This window comes from Lepus europaeus, chromosome 3 (genome assembly GCF_033115175.1).
Source record: "Lepus europaeus isolate LE1 chromosome 3, mLepTim1.pri, whole genome shotgun sequence".
In the NCBI taxonomy this organism is placed as follows: Eukaryota; Metazoa; Chordata; class Mammalia; order Lagomorpha; family Leporidae; genus Lepus; species Lepus europaeus.
The window spans coordinates 8,334,162-8,357,094 of NC_084829.1; the positions used below are offsets into that span (position 1 = coordinate 8,334,162).

Here is a 22,933-nt window from a genome sequence, read left to right on the forward strand (position 1 = left end):
TTCACAAGCTACCCATAAAATAGTGTCCAAAATTGCTAAATCTACTTGTGTAACTTAAATTTATCTTATTTCACCTTCACACTTCTAAATTCTCACTTTTATGTGAAAAACTGGGATAATGCTATTATATTTAATAAAATATTTAAAACATAAATTACTTTGTCTTCAATTACAAAATCTAAAATACTGTTTTTTAGTACTTCTTTCATGAACAGCAGTGGCCTTTTCTTGTGGTATAAACTCACATGAGGCAGGATGATGACTGCTTTTATGATCTTGCCTATATCCTACAGAAAGGTTAAAGCATTTTTTTTTCTCTAAAAAATATTTTTAAATTATGACAGAAAGATCTGTTTTAAAGTTTATAAGTCTTACTCTAATCTTCACTTCTATCTCTATCACAAAATACTATTAAAACATTCCTTAAGAAAATCATAGAATAATTTTATTTGTAATGAATGCTATTCTCTCCAGTCTCTAAATCATCAGTTTACTCTTATAACAGAGAATCAATTAAACACCACCACAGAAAGAGAACGAAGACAAAACATTCTGCTATTACATATCAACTTTTTCGATATGTTATAATGATATCCAATAGTCTTGCACTACGGTCCATTTCCAGTGAAATTCTCCAGAAACTGTTAGAAATTACAGTCCTTCAAGCTGACATTTTAGTGCAAGGTGTGCCGGATGCAGTTCTCTTGATTGCTTCAGAAGCTGAACAGTCCGACAAGGGTTCTGAAGAAAAGCTGATGCCACAAGCCAGCTGGTATGGAATTCATCCACAAAGAGACAGAACACCTTCAGATCCTTTGGTTTTTATAAAAAATCCTTTTGGAAAGTTAATTCATGATTATTCCCTTACACATTCTATGTTAAATAGGATGAATCACCGCCTATACAGTTTGTGCCAACGTCCTTGACCTTCTTCCTTCCAGTGATTTGCTTATCAAATCACAGAGTGATGGTAGTCTTATTTTATCCATATTTTTGCTGTAAACATTGAGAAATATACCAAGGACAACTAACAAACCAGACCATACATACCTAAAAGAAATAAATAAGAAAAGAATATTAAAATTGATGGAGCAACAACTTATTACCACAGAATTGTAGTGATCAGTCCATAATAAATTCTTGACAAAAGAAAATTTTGCTATTGGAAACCTATAATGATAGTATTAAAATAAAAATAGTATTATTAGATAGTTTTCTGTTTTCTTTCACACTGAGTATGTACAACAAAAAGGTATTATACAAAATATGATACAAAATGTAGTTCATTTGAACTCTGGAGATGACAGCATATTCAAGTCTAATCTTTACCAAAAGTCATATGAATAAACTTAAAGCACTGGCCATGTAAATCTACCAAAGGCCATCTTGGGAATTCAAAGCAATGGTCTTAATAGTTGTCTAAGCTGGGAAGAATATAAAGGGAGAAAAAGGGACATATCCCTAAGAAAGTAAGGGAAGCCTCATAATTATACTGTAAATATAATCATGTATACCTAGCACATTCAGGAAGAAAAATCAGTTTATAGACAACAAATAATAATCTATAATATAGTGATGGAAATACATTTTATGGTTACCTTTAAACTTATATAGTGGTTCTGAGTTTGAAACATCACAATTATTGACCAACATAAGTTTAAAAGAAGCTAATTTCAAACACACACTAGACAATAAAGACACCAGTAAGTGCTTTCACAAAAAGCCAAAAGTCAGTCAGTCACTAGGATACAACTTACAGAATACTTCCCACCTCAAATCCTTTGTGGAAGGGGCAGTACATAAACTCATAACTGTTAGAAGCATGAACTACAAGGGCATAGGTAAGGTAAGGAGGGATCCATTAATCTCAACAGTATACACATTACTCTTACAATGGAATCTGGACCGGCAGCTTAAGTATATAAAACAATAAATTCCAAATACTGAATAATAAACATTTCTGAAACAGAAGGCACATCAAAGAGATCAAGATGAAAAGATTTCTTACAAAGCTTAACAGCAAAAAAATACATATGAAGCTACATAAAAATTAATACATTTATTGCAAAAAATAGTAAAGTTAAGTTTGAAGCTGTTTAAGAGGAATCACACAGTATCTTAAAAATTGAGAAACTTTGGAGCTGGCTTTATGGAGCAACAGGTTAAGCCACCCCCTGCAACACCAGTATCCCTATCATAGGAGTGCCAGTTGAATCCTGGCTGCCCCACTTCTAATCCAGCTCCCTGCTAATGCACCTGGGAAAGCAGCAGAAGATAGTTCAAGTGCTTGGGCCCCTGCACCCACGTGGGAGACCAGGATGAAGGTCCTGGCTCCTAGCTTCAGCCTAGCCCAGCCCAGACCATTGTGGCCATTTGGGGAAGGCACCAGTAGATGGAAGACCTCTCATCTCTTTTCCATAACTGTCTTTCAAATGAATAAATAAATCTTTAAAGAAATTGAGAAACTTTTTGAATTAAAAGTACTTACTGAAATGTGAAGGGTTTAGCAAAGAATATAAATGAAAGTACAATGGTCATTGCTTTTCTTCCGGTTGTCACTGTAGGAGTAAAAATGCTCATTAGAACATCCTACTATATACTATTTTGGAAAAATTTATTCAAATATTTTTAGCCAACTTCACGTCAGAATCTATGCGAGGTTCCAAGGAAGCAGTGGAAAATGAAGACCAACCCATCACCAAAGTGGCTGCTCCTGCAACCATGGAGTACTCAGTCTCGTGGGACTAGACAGTAACTAGTGAACAAGTAAACTGTCATAAATAGTAGACGGAGGCCGTGGTACCAAGGAGTCATGACACCCCTCAGAGAGACTGATTTAATTTGGCAGAAAAGAGAGGCTTCCTATGGCAGATTAGGAGCAGCCACAGCAGTGGTTGTCCTTTAAAAACAGTGACCTCAAGGATATGTTAACATCTTAGTGTCCAGCTCTGGATAAGACGAGTAACTTTCACAACGCTCTTTGTACATCTGTGTTAACGTTTCCCTCGAAGGCGTAGTACTGCAGCTGGAAGACGGCTGCGAGGCCTGCAGATCTCTTCCCTTGTCCCAGTCAGAGGCAGAGAACCTGCGTGCATCTCCACTGGCAGCACTCCACTCCCATCACAGCAACATCTGTAGCAGCTGCTGTCATCCCACGAGGCTGTTTTACCTAGTGCCTTGACTTATCCGTCCCCAGGCTATACTGTCATACTTTAAACCAACAAAAGTGGAATTTTCAGTTGTAAGTTAAATGTACAAAAAAGGTAGTATTTCTTTAAGGCGTTACCTCATCATACTTTTACAGCAAGTTCTTAAATAATCTAAAAGTTATTATTTAGACATTTACATTTATTCTTAAAATTACACCTTCAAAAGAAGAAATTAAGATCAAGCATCATTTTCTTTAGAATTTTAAAGAAATACCCTAAACAAAGAATAAATGGGTGGAATATGTAATGCTCTTTTTTAATAAAGAGATGCTGCCCTTGTTTTTGTGAAACAGCATTAGAGAAAACGTATGAGGTCATTTCCCAATTTAGGCAAGTAAATCTCTCTGTCCTACCTGTTACAGCAAGAAGTGCACCAAAAATTTTAATCAAAGCCAAAACAAAGGAGATTCCAAAATACCCGGTGAGGGAAAAAAGAAAAGCATAACCATAGGTCTGAATTGGATTCTGTAACAAATAAAAAAAGCCTGTTAGAAAAATGCAAAACAAACCCTGAGGTATTACAAGTGAAATAGAACTACAGGATTTTAATCAACCTCTTGAGCAATAATAAGCCATCTGACAATGCAGTCAAGCAAAGATTCTTATTTAGTTTTGACTTAATGTAACAATAATGAAATTAAAAATTTCCAATTCCTACATCATGAACAGCTTAAAAATGAACTTATAGGGTACAGCAAGAATAAAATAAGTTTAAATATCAATCATATTAAATAATATCTGATCTGCATATATGAAATTAGTTACCAAATTGCTTCAGTAATAGCTATTTTTGAACAAGGGGAATCAGAAATATAGAGAAAACTTTAATGGAAGGTTATTTAAAAAATGTCATTAGTGCTTACCTTTGAACAAAATGTTACCGCAGGGCCTAATCCACTAGTGCATGTCAAGCCCAATAAAATGTACACAAAACCGATTGAATACGAATACAAAACCTAGAGTAGATAAGAACAAAATGGAAAAAATACTATCAAACCAAAAGTAGAAAACAGAAGATTACAGAGATTTGGCTCAATGAACGTATTTAGTTAAGTTTGCATTGAAAACATTTTTAAAGTGATATCATCATTTCAATGTGGCCTAACTTTCTGGAAATGATAGTTGATTCTAATGGTTTAGGTCTTCATATTATTTTACGTTACAAATAATATAGCAGTTCTAATGTTTTCATAAATATTTGTTTCTTACCTGGCTTAATTACTGAATTCAAACCAGATTTTAATGCCAGGGCTCTAAAAATATATAGAAACAAAATAAAAAAAACCCTTAAAGCTATTTTAAAAAACATGAAAAAAACCCCCACAAACATTAAGCTTGCAAAAGACATTAAAACAGAATGAAATTAACCAGTACAGGGCATTCTCTATTGGTCTATTTCCTACTAACATTTTTCTCCCAGTCTTTCATCCTCCCATAGAAGGATTCAGCAGCAGTAGCAGCAAACTTTGAAACCTGCTGTGTGTCAGATACTTCGTTATTGCTTTGTATGGATCACTCCATTTATTTCTCACAATCTATCAGATGGGGACTCAATTTCCATATGAAGAAACCAAGACTTAAGAGACATTAAGTAGTTTTCTCCAAATAAGAATTAGTGATGCCAGGCTGTGGACTGAGGCTATCATTCTAGATTCTACTATCTTAACCTCTGTATTATATTAGCTTTCTAACCACTTCCTTGGTTTCCCTCAGGCCATTAAAACCTTATCTAGGAAGACTAATTATAATCAAGAAATTCCTGACCAAGATTAAAGCTCTTAAAGTAATAGGCAAGAATAGTCCTATATGACTATCTTTAACAGTCCTACATTCATATATGGTTAATTCAGTATGCTTTATTGTCCAGCAAGGTGACTGGTGATAAACACCTAGACACACACACACACACACACCTTTCCTGTATACAAATAAAAACCAGTTAGAAGATAAACTGAAAAAGAAGAGACATCATTTACATTAACATTAAAAAGATGAAGCACCTAACATAAGGAAAAATGTGCTGGATTTATATGAAGAAAACTTTAACATTCTAACAGACATTAAAAAATGTCACTTGAACAAAAGGAAAATCATACCTTATTATTGGACTCAAACAACCAAGTGTAAAGATGCCATTCTCCCTGAATTAATTTATAATTTATTGCCATATCAACCACATTATCAAAGGGATTTCTAGTTTATTTGTGGGTATGATCACCCAAGAATAACTACTGACAGCAATAATTTGAAAAAGAGAAGCAGCACTGGTGGCTAGTGCTAACACATGGCCCATGCAAGATCAAGTTGCTGCCTTTACAGGTACAGGTGAAAAGTAAACTCAAAAGAATAGAACCCTGAATCCTGTATGAGAATGTAAATATGGTGAAGGCATTTACAATTATTTGGAAAAGGGGGTTATTTAATAAATGGTTTTAGGACAAATGAGTAGCCATATGGAAGAAAACCCGTTTTTAGAATCTTTAGATTGGGCCAAGAATTTAATACAAAAGGAAATCATAAAACAAGTAAGCAATAGGGGTAAATTTTTTTTTAAATCTTAAGAGTTGGAGAAGTCCTTTCAACCATGACACATAGCCAGAAGCCATAAAGGAAAAGATAAACTGAATCACATAAAAATCACAAACTTCTACAGGAAAAATAACATCAAATACAAAGAAGCAGGAAATGACATAACAAAGGATTTTTTTAAAAATACTAAAAACTTCCATAAACCAACAGGGGAAAAGTGTATCAAATATATAATAAGCTGTCAGCAATAACAGTGGTTGTTTTTTCATGCAAATCATGATGACAAACTATCTGAGGTGTATCACCATTGTTTAGTTTGTCTGATGTGAAGGAAAATTTTGCACTAGAATATTTACCATTTCAGAATTAGAGGCATTGTGCAGCTTCATCGCTTTCTCTTGAACATTTCCGATGACAGCATCTGCACACAGTGCCAGGGAGATAAGCATCACACCTTCAAGAAGTATAAAAAAACCTCCTTATTAAACGTATGGACTACAAGCAAGTTTTATGAGAAATTTAATTGATAGAAAACAAAAGCAGATTTTCAACCATATTTGCTCCATAACGCTAAATGAATATTCTCATCTACAGCCAGTTTTAACAAGCACATTGACAATATTAAGACAAAAAAAGCAATCTACACTAACAGTTAATGCTTATCACCATTACTGTTTCAATATCATGTTAAATAACTGTTCTGCTTTTATACAAGATTTATGCTTGAGAGACTTTATTAAATCAGAGAACACCTTGAAGATTTGAAGATGTACTTGAGTAACTGTTCTAAAATTGAAAACTCTTTGAGCCCCAAAATGGTGCCACAAGCAGAAAATTCCAAATCTGACCTCATGTGACAGGTCACAATTCAAATACAGACACACTAAAAATACTACATAAAATTAACTGCACACAACGTGAAACACTTCTGGTTCCAAGCATTTCAGGAAAGTGGTACTTAACATGTAAAACTAAAACATTTATTTAAAAGCCATAAACAAGCATACAGTTCTCAAGATTTCTTCTTTAAGAATAGGTCCTGACTAGAATTCTATACTGGTATGAACAACACTCCATACTATATATTCTCTCTGACTTCCAAGTCGTTTCTGTTTAAAAGTGCATCCCAAACATAAGAACTCCTGAAATAAAGGGATCCTTTCATATTTTTATGAGCCTTTCCTATCTATACAGTTCTTTGACCCACACCTCATTCAGTAGTGACTGGCTTGTCAACTAAATAGTTTCAATTTAGATTCCAGACAAACAATTCTCTTTTCCCATTCATTTTTGAATAGTTTACATATATTGTTATTTCATAATTACAGTATCAAGTACAGCAGGCAGAAATAAATCGGCAAGTCAACCCATTCCTGGCAAGTGTACAAATGTGTACATGTATGTGAGGAGCAGGTTAGTAACTACAAGTGTTTAGGATGCGTGGTCCTTGGTCACAGAAGAGGAAAGGGCAGTCTAAGCTACACCTCTGAGTCTGATGGAGTTTACTTAAGTTCTTTTTTGTTGTTGTTGTATAAGGTGTAGGGGAGAAATGTACACGGGTATGTACCTCAATTAAGATTTTTCAAGTATTCATACTTATTCAATCTGACTTGAATCATCTGACTATGGTGTTTATTATCTAGTCACATTTTTATCCACTAAAATATTAGGAATGTTCTTTTATTTCAGAAGAAAACCCCAAGTCCTAACTCCTCAGAGGCCATTCAAAGGCAGTCCAAACATGTTCCAAGTAACGCCAACAACCTTATTCATATGCTTAGGGGAGTATTTTAAAGCCACAGTTGAGTAAGTAAATTTATGTACAAACTTTACACAAAGATTTATTTATACCTATCTTAAATAACCATTTTTTTTTTTTTTTGACAGGCAGAGTGGACAGTGAGATAGAGTCAGAGAGAAAGGTCTTCCTTTGCCGTTGGTTCACCCTCCAATGGCCACTGTGGCCCGGCACACCGCGCTGATCCGAAGCCAGGAGCCAGGTGCTTATCCTGGTCTCCCATGCGGGTGCAGGGCCCAAGCACTTGGGCCATCCTCCACTGCACTCCCAGGACACAGTACAGAGCTGGCCTGAAAGAGGAGCAACCGGGACAGAATCCGGCGCCCTGACTGGGACTAGAACCCAGTGTGCCGGTGCCGCAGGCAGAGGATTAGCCTATTGAGCCTCGGCGCTGGCCTTAAATAACCATTTTTAACAGTTAATCTCATCTCTTTTAGAAAACATACTCTAAAAGATCAGAAATTTATTAGACATAAGTGGTCATCAATTATTCTTCATGAGTAACTATGGTTGGTTCTAATTCTCTTTAAAAATATGTCCATGGAACTCAGCAAAAGTTACCATAGGTTACAGTGAAATTCTAAACACTGGAACCATCCCAGCCCCTCTTTGTCACTGTCAGCACTCCACTGCTGTCAGGTACAGGTGATTTCATATCCACTATTCCATCATCTCATTCTTCCTTCCCAGTATCTTTGGATGAGGCAGTTATTATCTTTTTTTTTTTTCTTTTTGAAGATTTATTTATTTGAAAGGCAGAGTTACAGAGAGACAGAGAGTCTTCTACACACTGGTTCATTCCCCATATGGCCATAAAGGCTGCAGCGGTGCCAATCTGAAGCCAGGAGCCAGGAGCTTCTTCCAGGTTTCCCATGCTGGTGCAGGGACCCAAGGACTTGAGCCATCTTCTACTGCTTTCCCAGGCCATAGCAGAGAGCTGGATCAGAAGTGGAGCAGCCGGGTCTTGAATGGGCACCCATATGGCATGCTGGCACTGCAGACAGTGGCTTTACTTGCTGTGCCATAGCACTGGCCCCTCCTTATCTTTTTTAAAAACAGAATTATTTATTTATTTTTAAAGTCAGAGTTAGAGAGAGAGAGGGAGAGACAGAGAGAGTGAGTTTCTATTGCCGGTTCACTTTCCAGAAGCCACAATGATCAGGGCTGAGCCAGACGGAAGCCAGGAGCCAGGAGCTTCTCCGTGTCTCCCACATGGATGGCAGGGGCCCCAACACTTGGGCCATCTTCTGCTGCCTTTTCCAGGACATTAGCAGGAAGCTGCATCAGAAGTGGAGCAGCCGGAACATGAACTGGTGCCCACATGGGATGCCCGCATCACAGGGCAGCTTTACCCACTACACCACAATGCTGGCCCTCATTATTTCTTTTTCAAGGGTGAAGCACAAAAGGGTCTGGGAATTTATCCAATGTTGTATTTCCATGTAATTCAGACAGAAAGTCAAAGTTGTATCTCTCACTGCAATTTCTATTCCTTCTCTAAAACTGCCTTTTCCTAAGCAGAAGAGTGAGCTCTGTTTTCAAGAATAACTTCTGTTTAGTCTCTGCCATGTGAAAATAAAAGGTTCTTCAAAAACTTCAGCCTGGTTAAAAACATCTGTAACTGCAGGCTTTCTCTAAAACCAGGCAGGTCGTTCGTGCACCCACGTGGAAAGCACAGGTGTAGCAGGTTCTACCGGAATCTTGTGCTTGTTAGCTGCTCCAAGAGGCAGAACTCTACATTTTCCCCATTAACTCAACCTCCTTAGCCAAGTTAACAAGGAAGACTGACAACTGGGAAGACATTTTGATTCTTAGGAAGGGCAGTGAAGCTATGTTTTTTCTCATTACATAATAGTTTTTTTCCTTACAAATAATTATAGTTTCCAAGACTACTTTTATTATTTTGTTGTTTACTTATGTTTCTTTGAAGACTTACATCTCTAAACATTATTTTTGTCAGGTTAGGAAATAGGCTACCACTAAATTATTCTTATTGGTAAAATCTGAATAATTCAAGAATAACCATACTTAAAGGACACTGAGATAATTTCTTTGAAAGGCCTTTACAGTAAAAATAGGATTCTAATACTTATTTTTAAAAATTCTTATTTATTTCTAAATACATTGTTATACCTATTCTGCTTTTGATAATATAAATTTAATTAACAAAATTTTAAAAATGCACTATGAGGAAAAGACTTGAAAACTCTGTCTGCATTTACATTCTCCAATTTCTTTTTAAAATTCCCTTCCTCCCTCCCTTCCCCCTTTCTTTTTCTTTTTTAGTTTTTAAGATGACATATTTTAAAATTACATTAAATAGGCTTAATAATTCACAGAATAAGAAGTTTAATTTTAAAGTACAGCGTGTCTTTCCTGCTTTAGCTAAAATAATGACAAATAGATGTGAACATTTCAACTTTTTTTTTTAAATGAGAAGAAAATTATTAGGATTTATGCCCCACTCAGCTGATTAAAGATCTATGTATCATCTACTAGAAAATTACGGATTTTCATGGAGCAAACACCTTCCTGTCAGACCAAAGTACAAGAACACTAACAAATTATTATTTCTAGAGTTGATATTTTACGACGTGTTATATGAAAAGGTCCAAAGCCTTTTATTAGATATGACAATTATACCATTTAAAATTCTCATGAAATTTCAAAAATTCTGTCTGAAACTAAAATACCTATGTAATAGGAATAGAAATTCCTTACCTGTCAGGTTGAAATTTGGGGCAATTGTGCTGTCAGCCAGGGTGAACCATATGAGGCCAAGGCTCATACACACGGCAGCGGACACATCTGCAATGTTGTAGCGTTTCCCTGCACGGAACACACAGAACTCTGCCTCATTATGCAAGCGCCCAGCAGGCTCGTGGCAGATCTGTTTACCCAAGCACGCAGGGATCTGATTTTTTTTTTCCATCCAATGCCAAAATTATGAGAAGAACCCTTAGGTCAACGCCTCAGATAGTCACTGAAGGGCAGTTCCGAAGATAGTGGGTACCAACATGTCTTTATAAGTTAAAAAATGACCCTATTTTATGTTACAATAATGAGTTTTTATGAAAATTGATAATACAATTATTTAAAAATTTCATTGAAACTAGTGCTTTTTTACTTTAAATATAACATTTATTTTCTTGTAGTTTTTAAGGTTATAACATAACCAGGGTAATAAACTTGCTATTTTACTGTTTAAAGACAATGTAATGGGATAATTCTAGGTAGGTGAGAACTAGCTTATTATATTATATCCATATTTAAAAACTAAAATACAGTGGAACTCTTTGTAAACATTATAAAGAAATACAAAGGGGAGAGGGGTCAAGAGTTAATGGAAAGCACAGAGTATCTTTTAATTCCATTTCCTCACAAACTTTTTGAAGCCCCCTTGTATCATGTGTCCAAAGTCCGCTAGGAAGTTAAATGGGATTTTTAATAGGGGTAGAGGGAGGACAGTTACCCTGAAGTGATTAGTGAAGCTGTTGACATTACATTCTCATTTAACATGTAAAGCGTTTTTGGGAAGGCACCTGACACATACAATACAATCAGGCTGTGTAAGAACTTCAGTGATACAAAAACACTCTAATTTGAAAATATGAATATTCCTCATGTCAGTTACTGCTACCATTGCCTCCTCTTCTGCACATCTTGTCCCTTATCTGGGTCTAAGAGATCAATAAGCTAGCAGGGTTCATTACAAAAGCAGTTCTGCCCAGGTAAGTTTTACTTTGAGAAATGACCAATGTACAGTGGAGAGAACGTGGGGTTCTGAAGAATAGAATGGAAGAATTGAAAACTTTCCAGGTATTTTTGAAAATGTAAATATAATGTTGATGAAAAAGCAGTAATTCCCAAAGGAAAAAAAAAAAGAAGAAAAAAAACCCCCAAAAACAAAACTTTCTTCTTTTTCCCAAATTCAAGTTGTTGATTTCAAGTACTAAGGAATACCAGAGAAATATCAGTGATTTTATAAAATGTTATTTGTAAACTATTACTCAGAACTGTTACAATTTCTAGACTGCTATTAAATATATTAACAGAAGTTTAATGTTTTTCCTAATGCTAGATGTTATAACATATCCTACTAGTTTCAAACAGTATGAAAATATATTATTACTATACCTTGAATAAAAACTCCTCCTAGCATAACAGGAATCAATTTGCAGCACTTGAAGATGACTTGGGTAGGATAATTCAGGTAGCCCAAGGAAGTGTTTGATAACCCCATAGTACCCACAGTTAGAAAAGCTATTATCATGTAGGTTTTTCCTGGTATTCTGTAAAAGACAATTTTTAGAACCTTCATTTTGGGACCCAATTCATACTACTGTAAGATAGTGTGTTCACAATGTGTAAATGACTACTTACTTTTCTAATTTCTGGTTAGGAGTTCTGGAAATACCAGTAAAAATATCTCTATCCTGAAGGTTGTATCACTGTTTACTTGTATAAAAGAAGGTTGATAAAAAGAACAGCTTACATAAATGAGAACTTTCAACTATGTGAAAAGTGGTGTATTAAGAGATAGTTACACTTTGTTACTGGAGGTATAAATGTTGATAATTTTTTTTTAACAGTTCTAACTACAGATGAAAAACCATTTGGGCTGAATTCAGAAAAAAAAGCATTTATTTTAAAAAAATATTTGGCTCTCTAATGGTAAAATGCACCTTAACTAAGTTTTAAGGTGAATTTTTAAATTCTCACTTATTGTTCTATGTCTTAACATTTTCATCTAGCATTAGGAAAAATACTTCTACCTATTCTGCTACAATGACCTGAGCAGAATTGCTCAAAAAAAAAAAAAAAAAAAAAAGCATATGGTCTACAACTCTAGACATGATTTCTGTACCCATAATATTTCACAAGTCTGTATTCTATAAAATATTGCAATATTCAACCTTAAAATGAGGTATCTCTGTCTTCGTGATCTCAAATCTTTTAACACTGCCTCTATATGGACTTCCTAGTAGAGGTTCTTAATTTGGCATCCTTACAAATTTGAGCCATATGTGAACACATGCTTACATGGAATAATGGCCTAATATAATGTTGTGCACTAGTGTGATAAACATAATGGAACACTACTGCCATTATCAAACTATTAATCTGATAATGTTACATATGAGGTCACTCCAAAAAGTTGGTGGAAATGCAATTAAAAGTTATGTTTATTTTCGGGCAACAAGTTTTTGAAATCTATGCATATTAGGGGTCTTCAATAAGTACACAGAAGAAGTATATTATGAAAAACTATATAAACATTTTTTTGCACTAAACTCATTTTTTAATAACAGTTTTTCATGAGTTTTATCAAACTTTATCTTACACTTAGACGTAATTTCTTCTCTGGGATTTGTACTGAACTTTAATCAAGCAACAAAATTTTTTCATCTATATGATCAGCTATAAGGTAAAATAATTTACTGAGAAAAGTGTGATTAAATTGCAACATTTACATTTGCTTTTTAACTTTTAAACCTTTTCTGCATATGTGCTAACACAGGAGTCAATCGTGAAATAATGTGGCGGGCCGGTAGGCATCAATGTACACAAACACATTTTCCTGCTGACTGGGATTGGACCCGCAGAGGGCTATCATCAGTGAACGAGGACAGGACACATCTGCAGAGCATCCTAGAGGCACAGCCCCAAATTTCCTCAAAGATGAGCAGAAAACAATGGCCAGAAAATAAAACCATTCAAGTCAGAAAAATCACAAGGCATTAGAAGAGCAGCATCGCACAGGCAGGAAGAAAACCAGCCGGGAATTCTGTGGGCCTACACTCAGGAAGCAGCAGCTTCGAGAGCGGCAGCTGCCTGACTCCACGGGAACCTCTGCCTGGATGCCTGTGTTCTCACTGGTAGGAGAAGCTGGATTTCATCAGTTTGCTTCTAGGATTCACACGCTTTCTATTTTATTTACTATCTCAATTGCTTACTTCTTTAAAAATGTTATTTATAAAAATAATGTTATTAAAACAAAAACCTCCCCAGAACCAATTAAAAACTCAAAGTAGTAAAGTTACAGGGCAATCTACAGCAAAAAATAAGTAGCATGTGGAAGTGAAACAGTTTACAATGTGTTTTATTTAGCACACATTATACATTTCATACTCAAAACTAAGAGAAAGTTTCAGAAACTTCCCTGAGGTCGTAACAGAGCTAGTGAGAGGCAGTGCCAAGACCCAAATCCATGTTTTCTAACTCTAAATTCTGTTCTTTTCCCAGTACAATGGTATTCACATAAACATAGGAAGAAAACAAATGCTAAGCAGTACCTAAATTTGGAAATGGGGATATATTCAGAGATTAAGACATACATACGTGATTGGATGTATTTTCATTGTAATGTAGCTTTAAAGACTTTCAAAAAATGTGCCCCAGAAAGAAAAGGTTTCGATTCATAATTACATTTCTTACAATAGAAATTCTTTGCCTAAATTCTTTCACTTATGTTTAAATCGAATACATATAATTCTATTTTTAACTATGTAATGGTGAAAGGCTGGGAAATATGTGGCTGGAGGCCAACTCCCCATTTTACCTGGGTAGTTGATAGGTATGCATTTCTTTTTGAAATTTAACAAGTCATGAGATGAATCATCTTTATGTCACTTTTCATTTAAAAAAGACAGTATTAGATTGCTGGGAAGCAATCAGAAGCACTGTAATTTGCAACAGGTAATGAATCAGCAGGCTTCCTTATTAGTCCAGAAAGATGTATGTAAATTCTTTCAAATCTATCACCCATTGCCATATTCTGTAGTTTCAAAGCATGAAAATAGTGAAGATGAATTCTCAAATTCATATATTTTCACTAAAACTGCTACAACAATTTATTGGCAATAAAGAGGCAAAAGTAGACCAATGAAAAAGCTAAATTACACATTCAAGCATTTTAGATTATACTCCGTGTCTCTGCTTTTTAAATAAAATGAAAACAAATGAAGAAAATTAAAAGGGATGGATGGCCAGGCACTTGACAGAGTGGTTCAGACACAGTTTGGGAAGCCTGCAACCTATATTGTAGTGCCTGGTCTGAGTCCTGGGTCCTCTATTTCTGATCCAGCTTCCTGATTCTGTGCACCCTGGGAGGCAGCAGATGACGGCTCAAGTACTTGGGCCCCTGCCACCCGTGAGCGAGACGTGGATGGAGTTTCAGACTCCTGGCTTTGCCCTGGCCCAGCCCTGACTGTTGTGGACATTGGGGGAGTGAACCAATGCATGAAATCTCTCCATGTCTGTGTGTGTGTGTGTTTGTGTGCCTTTCAAATAAAATGAAAAGTAAAAAAAAAAAAAGTTGTATATACTTTCATATAAAATTCAAAACCACTTTAAAAAAAGATTTCTTAATTAAAAAGGGCAGACAGGGAGGGAAAGAGAGAGAGAGGTTATCTTCCATCCACTGGTTCAATTTCCAAATGAATGCAACAGCCTGGTCTGGTCAGGCCAAGGCCAGGAGCCAGAAACTCTACCGTGGTCTCACATGTCGATAGCAGGGACTCAAGAAAATGGGCCACCATTTGGTGCCTTCCCAGGCACATGAGCAGGAAGCTGGATGGGAACTGGCACTGCAATGTGGGAGGCTGATGCTGCAAATGGTGGCTTTACCCACTGTACCACAACACTGGCCCCCCAAATCATTCATATTAAAATAAAGGGGGGCTATGTAAAATTTAAAGGATTAAACATCTGCATCAAAGAAGATTAAATGTCAGTACCACAGTTCTTATTACGTTTCAACTACCCAATATACATGAAATACACATGAATAAGGTTATGATGAAAACAATCATTCTTATATTTAACCAATCAAATCTTATATTCAAATTCCTAACTACTTTGTTTTATTAACTATTGTTCTGTATGTCAAAAATATATCAAGATTTTTCTCAAATTGAGATGATTATTAAAAGATACTATTAAATGAATTCTTTTGGTTTTGATAAAATGATGAAATATGTTCCCCTTCTATTTAAGAATACACTGGCAACTAGATATTACAGGACAATGTTGGTGACAACGTATTCCACAAAACAAAACATCTTTACATTTTAAAAGATACTGTAAAAAAAGATATTTATAATTTGTTTCATTACTTTCATGTCAGTTGTGTTGTAAATCTTTATCAGTAATTTCAATGAAATTTATAAAAACATATAGTTTCTGAATACTAAGAGCCCAAGTTGTAATTTTTATTTTGTAACATTATACTTAAAACAAGATGTCATTTTATTCAGTGTACAAATAAATGATATAGCACATTTAATATTTTTGGTAAGCTGGTTATACTGAAAAATATTGGTGGCTGTTACATCTGTTGTGTTTATAGGAAATGTAGATTTCATGCATATTCGCTATGTCCACCACTGACAAATTCAAATAATACTAATGAAGTTACTATCAAAAAGTGGAAACAACAAAACACATACCTTCTCCGTTTGTCCTGAGTAAGCTGAAGCTCTATTAGGCCAAATATGGAGTAAAATGCAAACTGCACTAAAGTAAGGTACCAGCCATAGGACTTGAACCCTTCCACTGAAAATATTAATTCCTGTCAAAGACACATGAATAATGGTAAGCTCAGGGTGGAAGACTAATTTCCTCACAACAAATTTTTATAAATACACTGTTTTAAAAGAAACTAAATCTCATACTCAACCAAAAACAAAACAAAAAACGGATCACAAGGCTTCTCATAGTTAAATTAGGATAGAAGCCGAAAGAACCCACACTATGAGGATAGCAGGGAAAAAAAAGTAATTATGAAGAAATACTATCTGATGCTTCATTTTCTAAACAAAAAGACCAAAATTATTATTATTTTTTAAAGATTTATTTATTTTACTTGAAAGTCACAGTTACACAGAGAAGGAAAGGTGCAGAGAGAGAGAGAGAGAGGTCTTCTATCCGCTGGTTCACTCCCCAAATGGCCACAACTGCCGGAGCTGCACCTATCCGAAGCCAGGAGTCAGGAGCTTATTCCAGGTCTCCCATGCAGGTGCAGGGGCCCAATGACTTGAGCCATCTTCTACGGCTTTCCCAGGCCACAGCAGAGAGCTGGATTGGAAGTGGAGCAGCCGGGTCTTGAATGGGCACCCATATGGGATGCTGGCACTGCAGACAGTGGCTTTACCTGCTACGCCACAGCACCAGCCCCCACAAAAAGACCAAATTATTAAAGCATAGTAAAACAATGAGAAAGCTGTCTGACCCAAGAACTAATTTACTGTATAAAAACCATATTTCAGGGGCTGGCATTATGGCGTAGTAGGTAAAGCCACTGCCTGCAGTGCAGGCATCATATATGGGTGCCGGTTCAAGTCCCGGCAGCTCCACTTCCAATCCAGCTCTCTGCTGTGACCTGGGAAAGCAGTAGAAGACGGCCCAAGTCCTTGAGCCTCTCTTTACTCACATGGGTGACCTGGAATAAGCTCCTGGCTCCTAATCAGTACAGCTCCCGGCCATTGCGGCCAATTGAGGAGTGAACCAGTGGATGACGGAAGACCTCTCTCTCTCCTCTGTGTAACTCTGACTTTCAACTAACTAAATAAATAAATAATCTTAAAAAAAAAAACACCCATATTTCATTAGAAGTCAATTATTGGGTAAGGCCTTTGGCCTAGCAATGAAGACATTCATGTGCTTAATGTATTGTATCGGAGTACCCGGGTTGGATGCCCAGCCCCATCTCCTAACCTCAGGAACTGCAGACCCTGGGAGCAGCAGTTAATGGCTCAAGCAGTTGGGCTCCTGCTGGTGACCCGAACTCCTCACCTATGGGAGACCTGGAGTGAGTTTCCAGCTCCTGGCTTCTGCCCAGCCCAGCCCTGTGGAGTCTCTCTCCCTCTCAAAAAATTAAATGAAGTAATATTTTTAAAAATTAGGAAAAAAGTATCACTTTAGGCCTGTTTTTCTGTAGGAACACAGCTTATATTGATAATGTTATTTTTAAAAATTATTCCCTGTGAGGGAATGAATTTGCCTAAATATAACATTTATATTTATTATTAATAAATCATTCTTAAGCTGTTAACAAGCATTCTAATTAATTTATTTGGTTTAATTTGAATTGAATAAATCAAACTTTCCACCATGTGTCTTTCTTAACAAACCCACCATTTTCACTGAACTATTTTGATATGCAATTGTCATTAGCAATGCCAGTTTTCATAAGTTAAAGTGGCAAAGTTGCAAATATAGTTAAAAATGGTTTATGTAATTAAAAAAAGAAAACTATGCACTTATAAATTAAACTATCTGATTACCAAATAGAAAATATTTAATGAAATTTGTAGGGTAAATTGTTTTTAAAATGTATTTTATTTATATGAAAGGCAGAGTTAGAGAGAGAGAGAGAGAGAGAGAGAGAGAGATCAACCTCCCATACGCTGGTTCACTCTCCAATGGCCAGGGCTGGGCCAGACTGAACCCACGAGCTGGGAACTTCATCTAGATCTCCCAAATGGGTGGGAGCACCTAGACCACCTGCTGCTGCTTTCCCAAGAGCATTAGCATGGAGTTAGACGGGAAGTGAAGCAGCAAAACGGGACCTGAATGGTCTCCTTTCCATGTGGGATGCTGACATCGCAAGTGGCAGCTTAAGCCACTATACCATGATTAGCCCTGTGGTGAATTTCCAAATCACCTGTCTTTGCAATAATTAATTTTGTTCCCAAGCTATTTGGTAACAGTGATGTGCTTTAGAAAAAAGATATTTCTTAGCAAGAAATTAAAATTTATATTTTTAATTGTTTATTTTTAAATTTTTTAAAAAAATTTTTTTTGGACAGGCAGAGAAAGACAGTGAGAGAGAGACAGGGGGAAAGGTCTTCCTTCCGTTGGTTCACCCCCCCAAATGGCCGCTACGGCTGGCGGGCTGTGCTGATCCGAAGCCAGCAGTCAGGTGCTTCCTCCTGGTCTCCCATGCGGGTGCAGGGCCCAAGGACTTGGGCCATCCGCCACTGCCTTCCCTGGCCACAGCAGAGAGCTGGACGGGAAGAGAAGCAACCAGGACTAGTACCCGGGGTACTGGCACCACAAGCGGAGGATTAGCTTAGTGAGCCATGGCACAGGCCTATATTTTTAATTGTTTTGTGATATCACAGTTTTCTATCACCTTATAGTGGGAAATCAGTTTAAGTTTTTTAATTCATGGTTTTGTATTACATCAATACTCTTGATAATATTCTTGTAAGCTAACTGAAAACAAAGTCATGGGACCAGCACTGTGGTGCAGTGGGTTACGCCACCATCTGCAAAGCTGGCATCCATGTGAGAGTGCCAGGAGTCCCAGATGCTCCGCTTTCCATCCAGCTCTCTGCTAAAATGCCTGAGAAGGTGATGGAAGGGGCCAAAGTATTGCCATCCACGTGGGAGACCTGGAGAGTTCCTGACTCTTGGCTTCCGTTAGGCCAGTGGATGGTCTCCTAAGCCTGTTGTTCTTTCAAATACATAAATCTTTTTTAAAAAAAGGTCACAATTCCATCTTCTCCGCTTACATTTGTCTTTATATTTTCTCTATAAGACAATGAAAAAAGAGTACAATGATTTCTAAGATAACCCTAACTTAACAGTACTAAAGAACAGCAGAAATATTAAACTATGTTTTAAGAAACTACATGGCTTTCCTTTTCTTGAATTACAAAAGTTCTTTCACATTATGGAATTGCATAAAAGAGTACAATCACTAAGGGCTACAAATATTTACAATTTAAATGGCCATTTATAAAACTGCCTCCACACAAATATTCTTGCTTATACTATCCTGGATCCTCATCCGTCCAGCCCACGTCTTTGATGGTCAGGAATTTACCGTTGGCTGAACAGATACAACTATCTCAAAATATAAAACAAACAGGAAATAAACTGTTGCAATTTAGGAATGTTTCCAACAAGCAAAAATGACAGAAAACTAAGATTCTGGCAGTTATTTAGAAGAGAAAACCAACAAGAAGAGAATACAATTGGTGCTTCAAAAAAAAAAACCAAACCAAAACAAAAACACACACAACAGAATGATTCAAATTTTTAGGATTAAAGAGGTAACCTTGGAAAAACACAAAATATTTGCAAAAATGATCTTTTATTAGTGAGCTCTAAGAAATAAGAGTAATCTGTGCTATGAATTTTATTTGAAAAGTATGTTTCAAGATCCTGATAAGTATTTGAATCATTCTTTCTTTTAAAAACACCATATATTAAAACTCAATATATCTAAACCTTAATAAACATAATAAAATTTTATAATTTTTTCAATTATTTAAGCATACATGTTCTTTTTTTTTCACAGGCAGAGTGGACAATGAGAGAGAGAGACAGAGAGAAAAGTCTTCCTTTTCCGTTGGTTCACCCCCAATGGCTACTGTAGTCAGCATGCTGTGGCCGGCGCACAGCGCCGATCCGAAGCCCGGAGCTAGGTGCTTCTCTTGGTCTCCCGTGCAGGTGCAGGGCTCAAAGACCTGGGCCATCCTCCACTGCACTGCCGGGCCACAGCAGAGAGCTAGACTGGAAGAGGGGCAACCAGGACAGAATCCGGCGCCCCGACCGGGACTAGAACCCGGTGTGCCAGCGCTGCAGGCAGAGGATTAGCCTAGTGAGCCGTGGTGCTGGCCAAGTATACATTTTCATTGTATTTAACCATTTGTCACACCAGAAAAAATAAACACAATCAAGTCAGATTTCAAAAAAACTCAAGGCTGCTTTCTTTTGATTTTTGCCATCTTCATCCTTGTAAATACTGTAATCATAAGATAATCTCCCCACTTCAAATATTTAATCTAAAATTTTATTCTTGTTTTCTGAAGGGTTCCTTTGAAGAAGCCCTTTTTATCACTATTCTAAAAAAACTCAAACTTACGAAATCTACTGGAACCCTGTAACTGAAAATATCTTGGGCCAAACTACTAGTAAGTGCCTACAGGGACCTCAACTGCTATAAATAACATCATAAATGCATTTTTTACCTGTAAATATCCATAAATTAGGTAAAACACAAAAACTCCAGCAACACATATGAAAAATTGAGCAAGTTTGTTAAATTTGCTGAGATTTATGCCAAGTACTACAATGTCATCAATTGACTTGATGTGTGGTGACATTGTTTGGGTTTTGGACGGCACAGTAATAGAAATATATTTCCTGGAGTTGTTGAACTTGAGATCCATTGTTCTTATTTTGTTGCATTCAGGGCTTCCAAAGTTATCTTTGTTGGTTTCCTCTCTTTCACTGAGTTTTTCTTTTGCTTGCTGTGTCAAGGCCTGCAAGAAGAAACAAGCAATTAAAGCAAAACATTAAGATTCTAAGGGATTATGCTTCAAATACTTGTAGTACTCCGAACTATATTTTAAAATTACACTGGTAAGTCTCATTTTCTCTGAATATGAACACACCAGCTCTCTTATTCTGGCTTCCAAGTCAAAACCAGTAGGCCTACTCTCTAAATAATTTACCTCCAATTAATAAAGTCAATCATGAATTGAATATCTTTCATACTTATTTTCATAGCAATAAACCAAAAGCTAACTCGGTATTTATTTCATCAAAGAACTAAGCACACTTTTATGTTTTTATATGTAAGTATATAATTTTTAAAGCCCTTAATAGTTTTTCTCAACATTAATGCCAATATTCATTTTGTAGGAGAAGTAAGTGATGTTCCCTTAAACACTAATTGCACAACATACTTGCTAATCATGTTTCTTTCTTTCTTTTTTTTTTTTTTTTTTGACAGGCAGAGTGGATAGTGAGAGAGAGAGAGACAGAGAGAAAGGTCTTCCTTTGCTGTTGGTTCACCCTCCAATGGCCGCTGCAGCTGGCGCACTGCGCTGATCGAATGGCAGGAGCCAGGTGCTTCTCCTGGTCTCCCATGAGGTGCAGGGCCCAAGCACTTGGGCCATCCTCCACTGCACTCCCGGGCCACAACAGAGAGCTGGCCTGGAAGAGGGGCAACCGGGACAGAATCCAGCGCCCCGACTGGGACTAGAACCCGGTGTGCTGGCGCCACAAGGTGGAGGATTAGCCTAGTGAGCCGCGGCGCTGGCGCTAATCATGTTTCTAAAATAAAGTCAAATAATTATTTTACTTAAGAAGCTAGATTTTTTTCAGAGATTATAGAAAGGATAATATGATTTAACAATAGGTTAAAAATTAGGTTAAAAAGTATTTTTCTGGGGCCGGCACTGTGGCGTAGCTGGTAAAGCCGCTGCCTGCAGTGCCGGCATCCCATATGGGCACCAGTTTCACTCCTGGCTGCTCCTTTTCTGATCCAGCTCTCTGCTATGGCCTGGGAAAGCAGTAGAAGATGACCCAAGTCCTTGGGCCCCTGCACCCACATGGGAGACTCGGATGGAAGACCTCTCTCTGCCTCTCCTTCTTTCTTTGTAACTCTGACTTTCAAATAAATAAATAAATAAACCTTAAAATTTTTTTTTCTTGCTTTGGAAAAAAATCATTTCAATTAAAAAAGCTGTTGGGATGGAATAGGAAGGAGAACGTGTCATATTTTGTCAGTCTGTGTGAAAAACTGTGAAGGCACATAGATGATGGCTAATTTCTCTTTGGATTTACACAAACTGAAAAATTTGAATTTGATACAAAGGCTGAAGACAGACTGACAAATTATGCCAAACAATAGAACAAACTTTTGAAGAAAATATTTTACTAAGAAAGATTATTACGATTCCAATCAGCATGAAAATTTCAAGTCTCAGGGCTAAGAACTGATAAGGATAATTCTGAATGTGCCCTCTATTTTGATAATCATTTTTCAGAGGGAGAGACAGAGAGATCTTCCATCTGCTGGGCCAGTGTGAAGCCAGGAGCTTCATGAGACTCCTATGTGGGTGGTAGATACCCAACAACTGGGCCATCTTCTGCTGCTTTTCTCAGGCCATTAGGGCAGAGCTGGATCAGAAGTGGAGCAGTAGGATAAGAACTAGAGTCCACATGGGATGCCAGCATCACAGGTGGCAGCTTTACCCACTATGCAACAATGCCAGCCCCAATCATCTTTTTAAAATAAACTGTCCGTTGATGTTAAAATGGCAAGAGTCAGAGTTGCCTCTCCTCCAGTCTGCTAAAACAGAGATTATCCAGGTCTTTTTCAGTAACTCAAATTAGGGGTCAAGCTCCTGGGTCACTTGTAACTAATGATACTGAGGCCATCAAAATATTTGTTTATAGGGTACCTGCCACATACCTAAACAATAAATGTAGTTTTAGGATGCTTTATTATGTTTTTTCTCCCTGTACTTCCTTTTAACTTTGTTCTCACTTTCTACACTGTTATAATCATCTCAAAATTTATTTTTAAATTTTTACTTATTTGAAAGCCAGAGAAAGACACAGAGACAGAGAGAGATCTGCCATATCCTAGTTT

The 22,933-nt window shown here is 36.8% G+C and overlaps 1 protein-coding gene across 5 annotated transcripts in view; it reads right to left on the minus strand.

Moving 5' to 3' along the window:
• Window positions 1-429: 429 nt before the first annotated feature.
• SLC35B3 (solute carrier family 35 member B3) overlaps window positions 430-22,933 on the minus strand; it is a 28,186-nt gene continuing 5,682 nt past the window's right edge. For all 5 annotated transcript variants that reach the window (XM_062184441.1, XM_062184434.1, XM_062184428.1 and 2 more), the window contains exons 2-10: window positions 20,520-20,813; window positions 15,987-16,108; window positions 11,674-11,828; window positions 10,258-10,365; window positions 6,095-6,192; window positions 4,073-4,165; window positions 3,563-3,674; window positions 2,489-2,558; window positions 430-1,050 (exon numbers count right to left, since the gene is read on the minus strand). In XM_062184441.1, the coding sequence (XP_062040425.1) occupies window positions 900-1,050; window positions 2,489-2,558; window positions 3,563-3,674; window positions 4,073-4,165; window positions 6,095-6,192; window positions 10,258-10,365; window positions 11,674-11,828; window positions 15,987-16,108; window positions 20,520-20,720 (1,110 nt within the window). In that variant the 5' untranslated portion in view covers window positions 20,721-20,813 and the 3' untranslated portion in view covers window positions 430-899. The remainder of the gene's footprint in view (window positions 1,051-2,488; window positions 2,559-3,562; window positions 3,675-4,072; window positions 4,166-6,094; window positions 6,193-10,257; window positions 10,366-11,673; window positions 11,829-15,986; window positions 16,109-20,519; window positions 20,814-22,933) is intronic.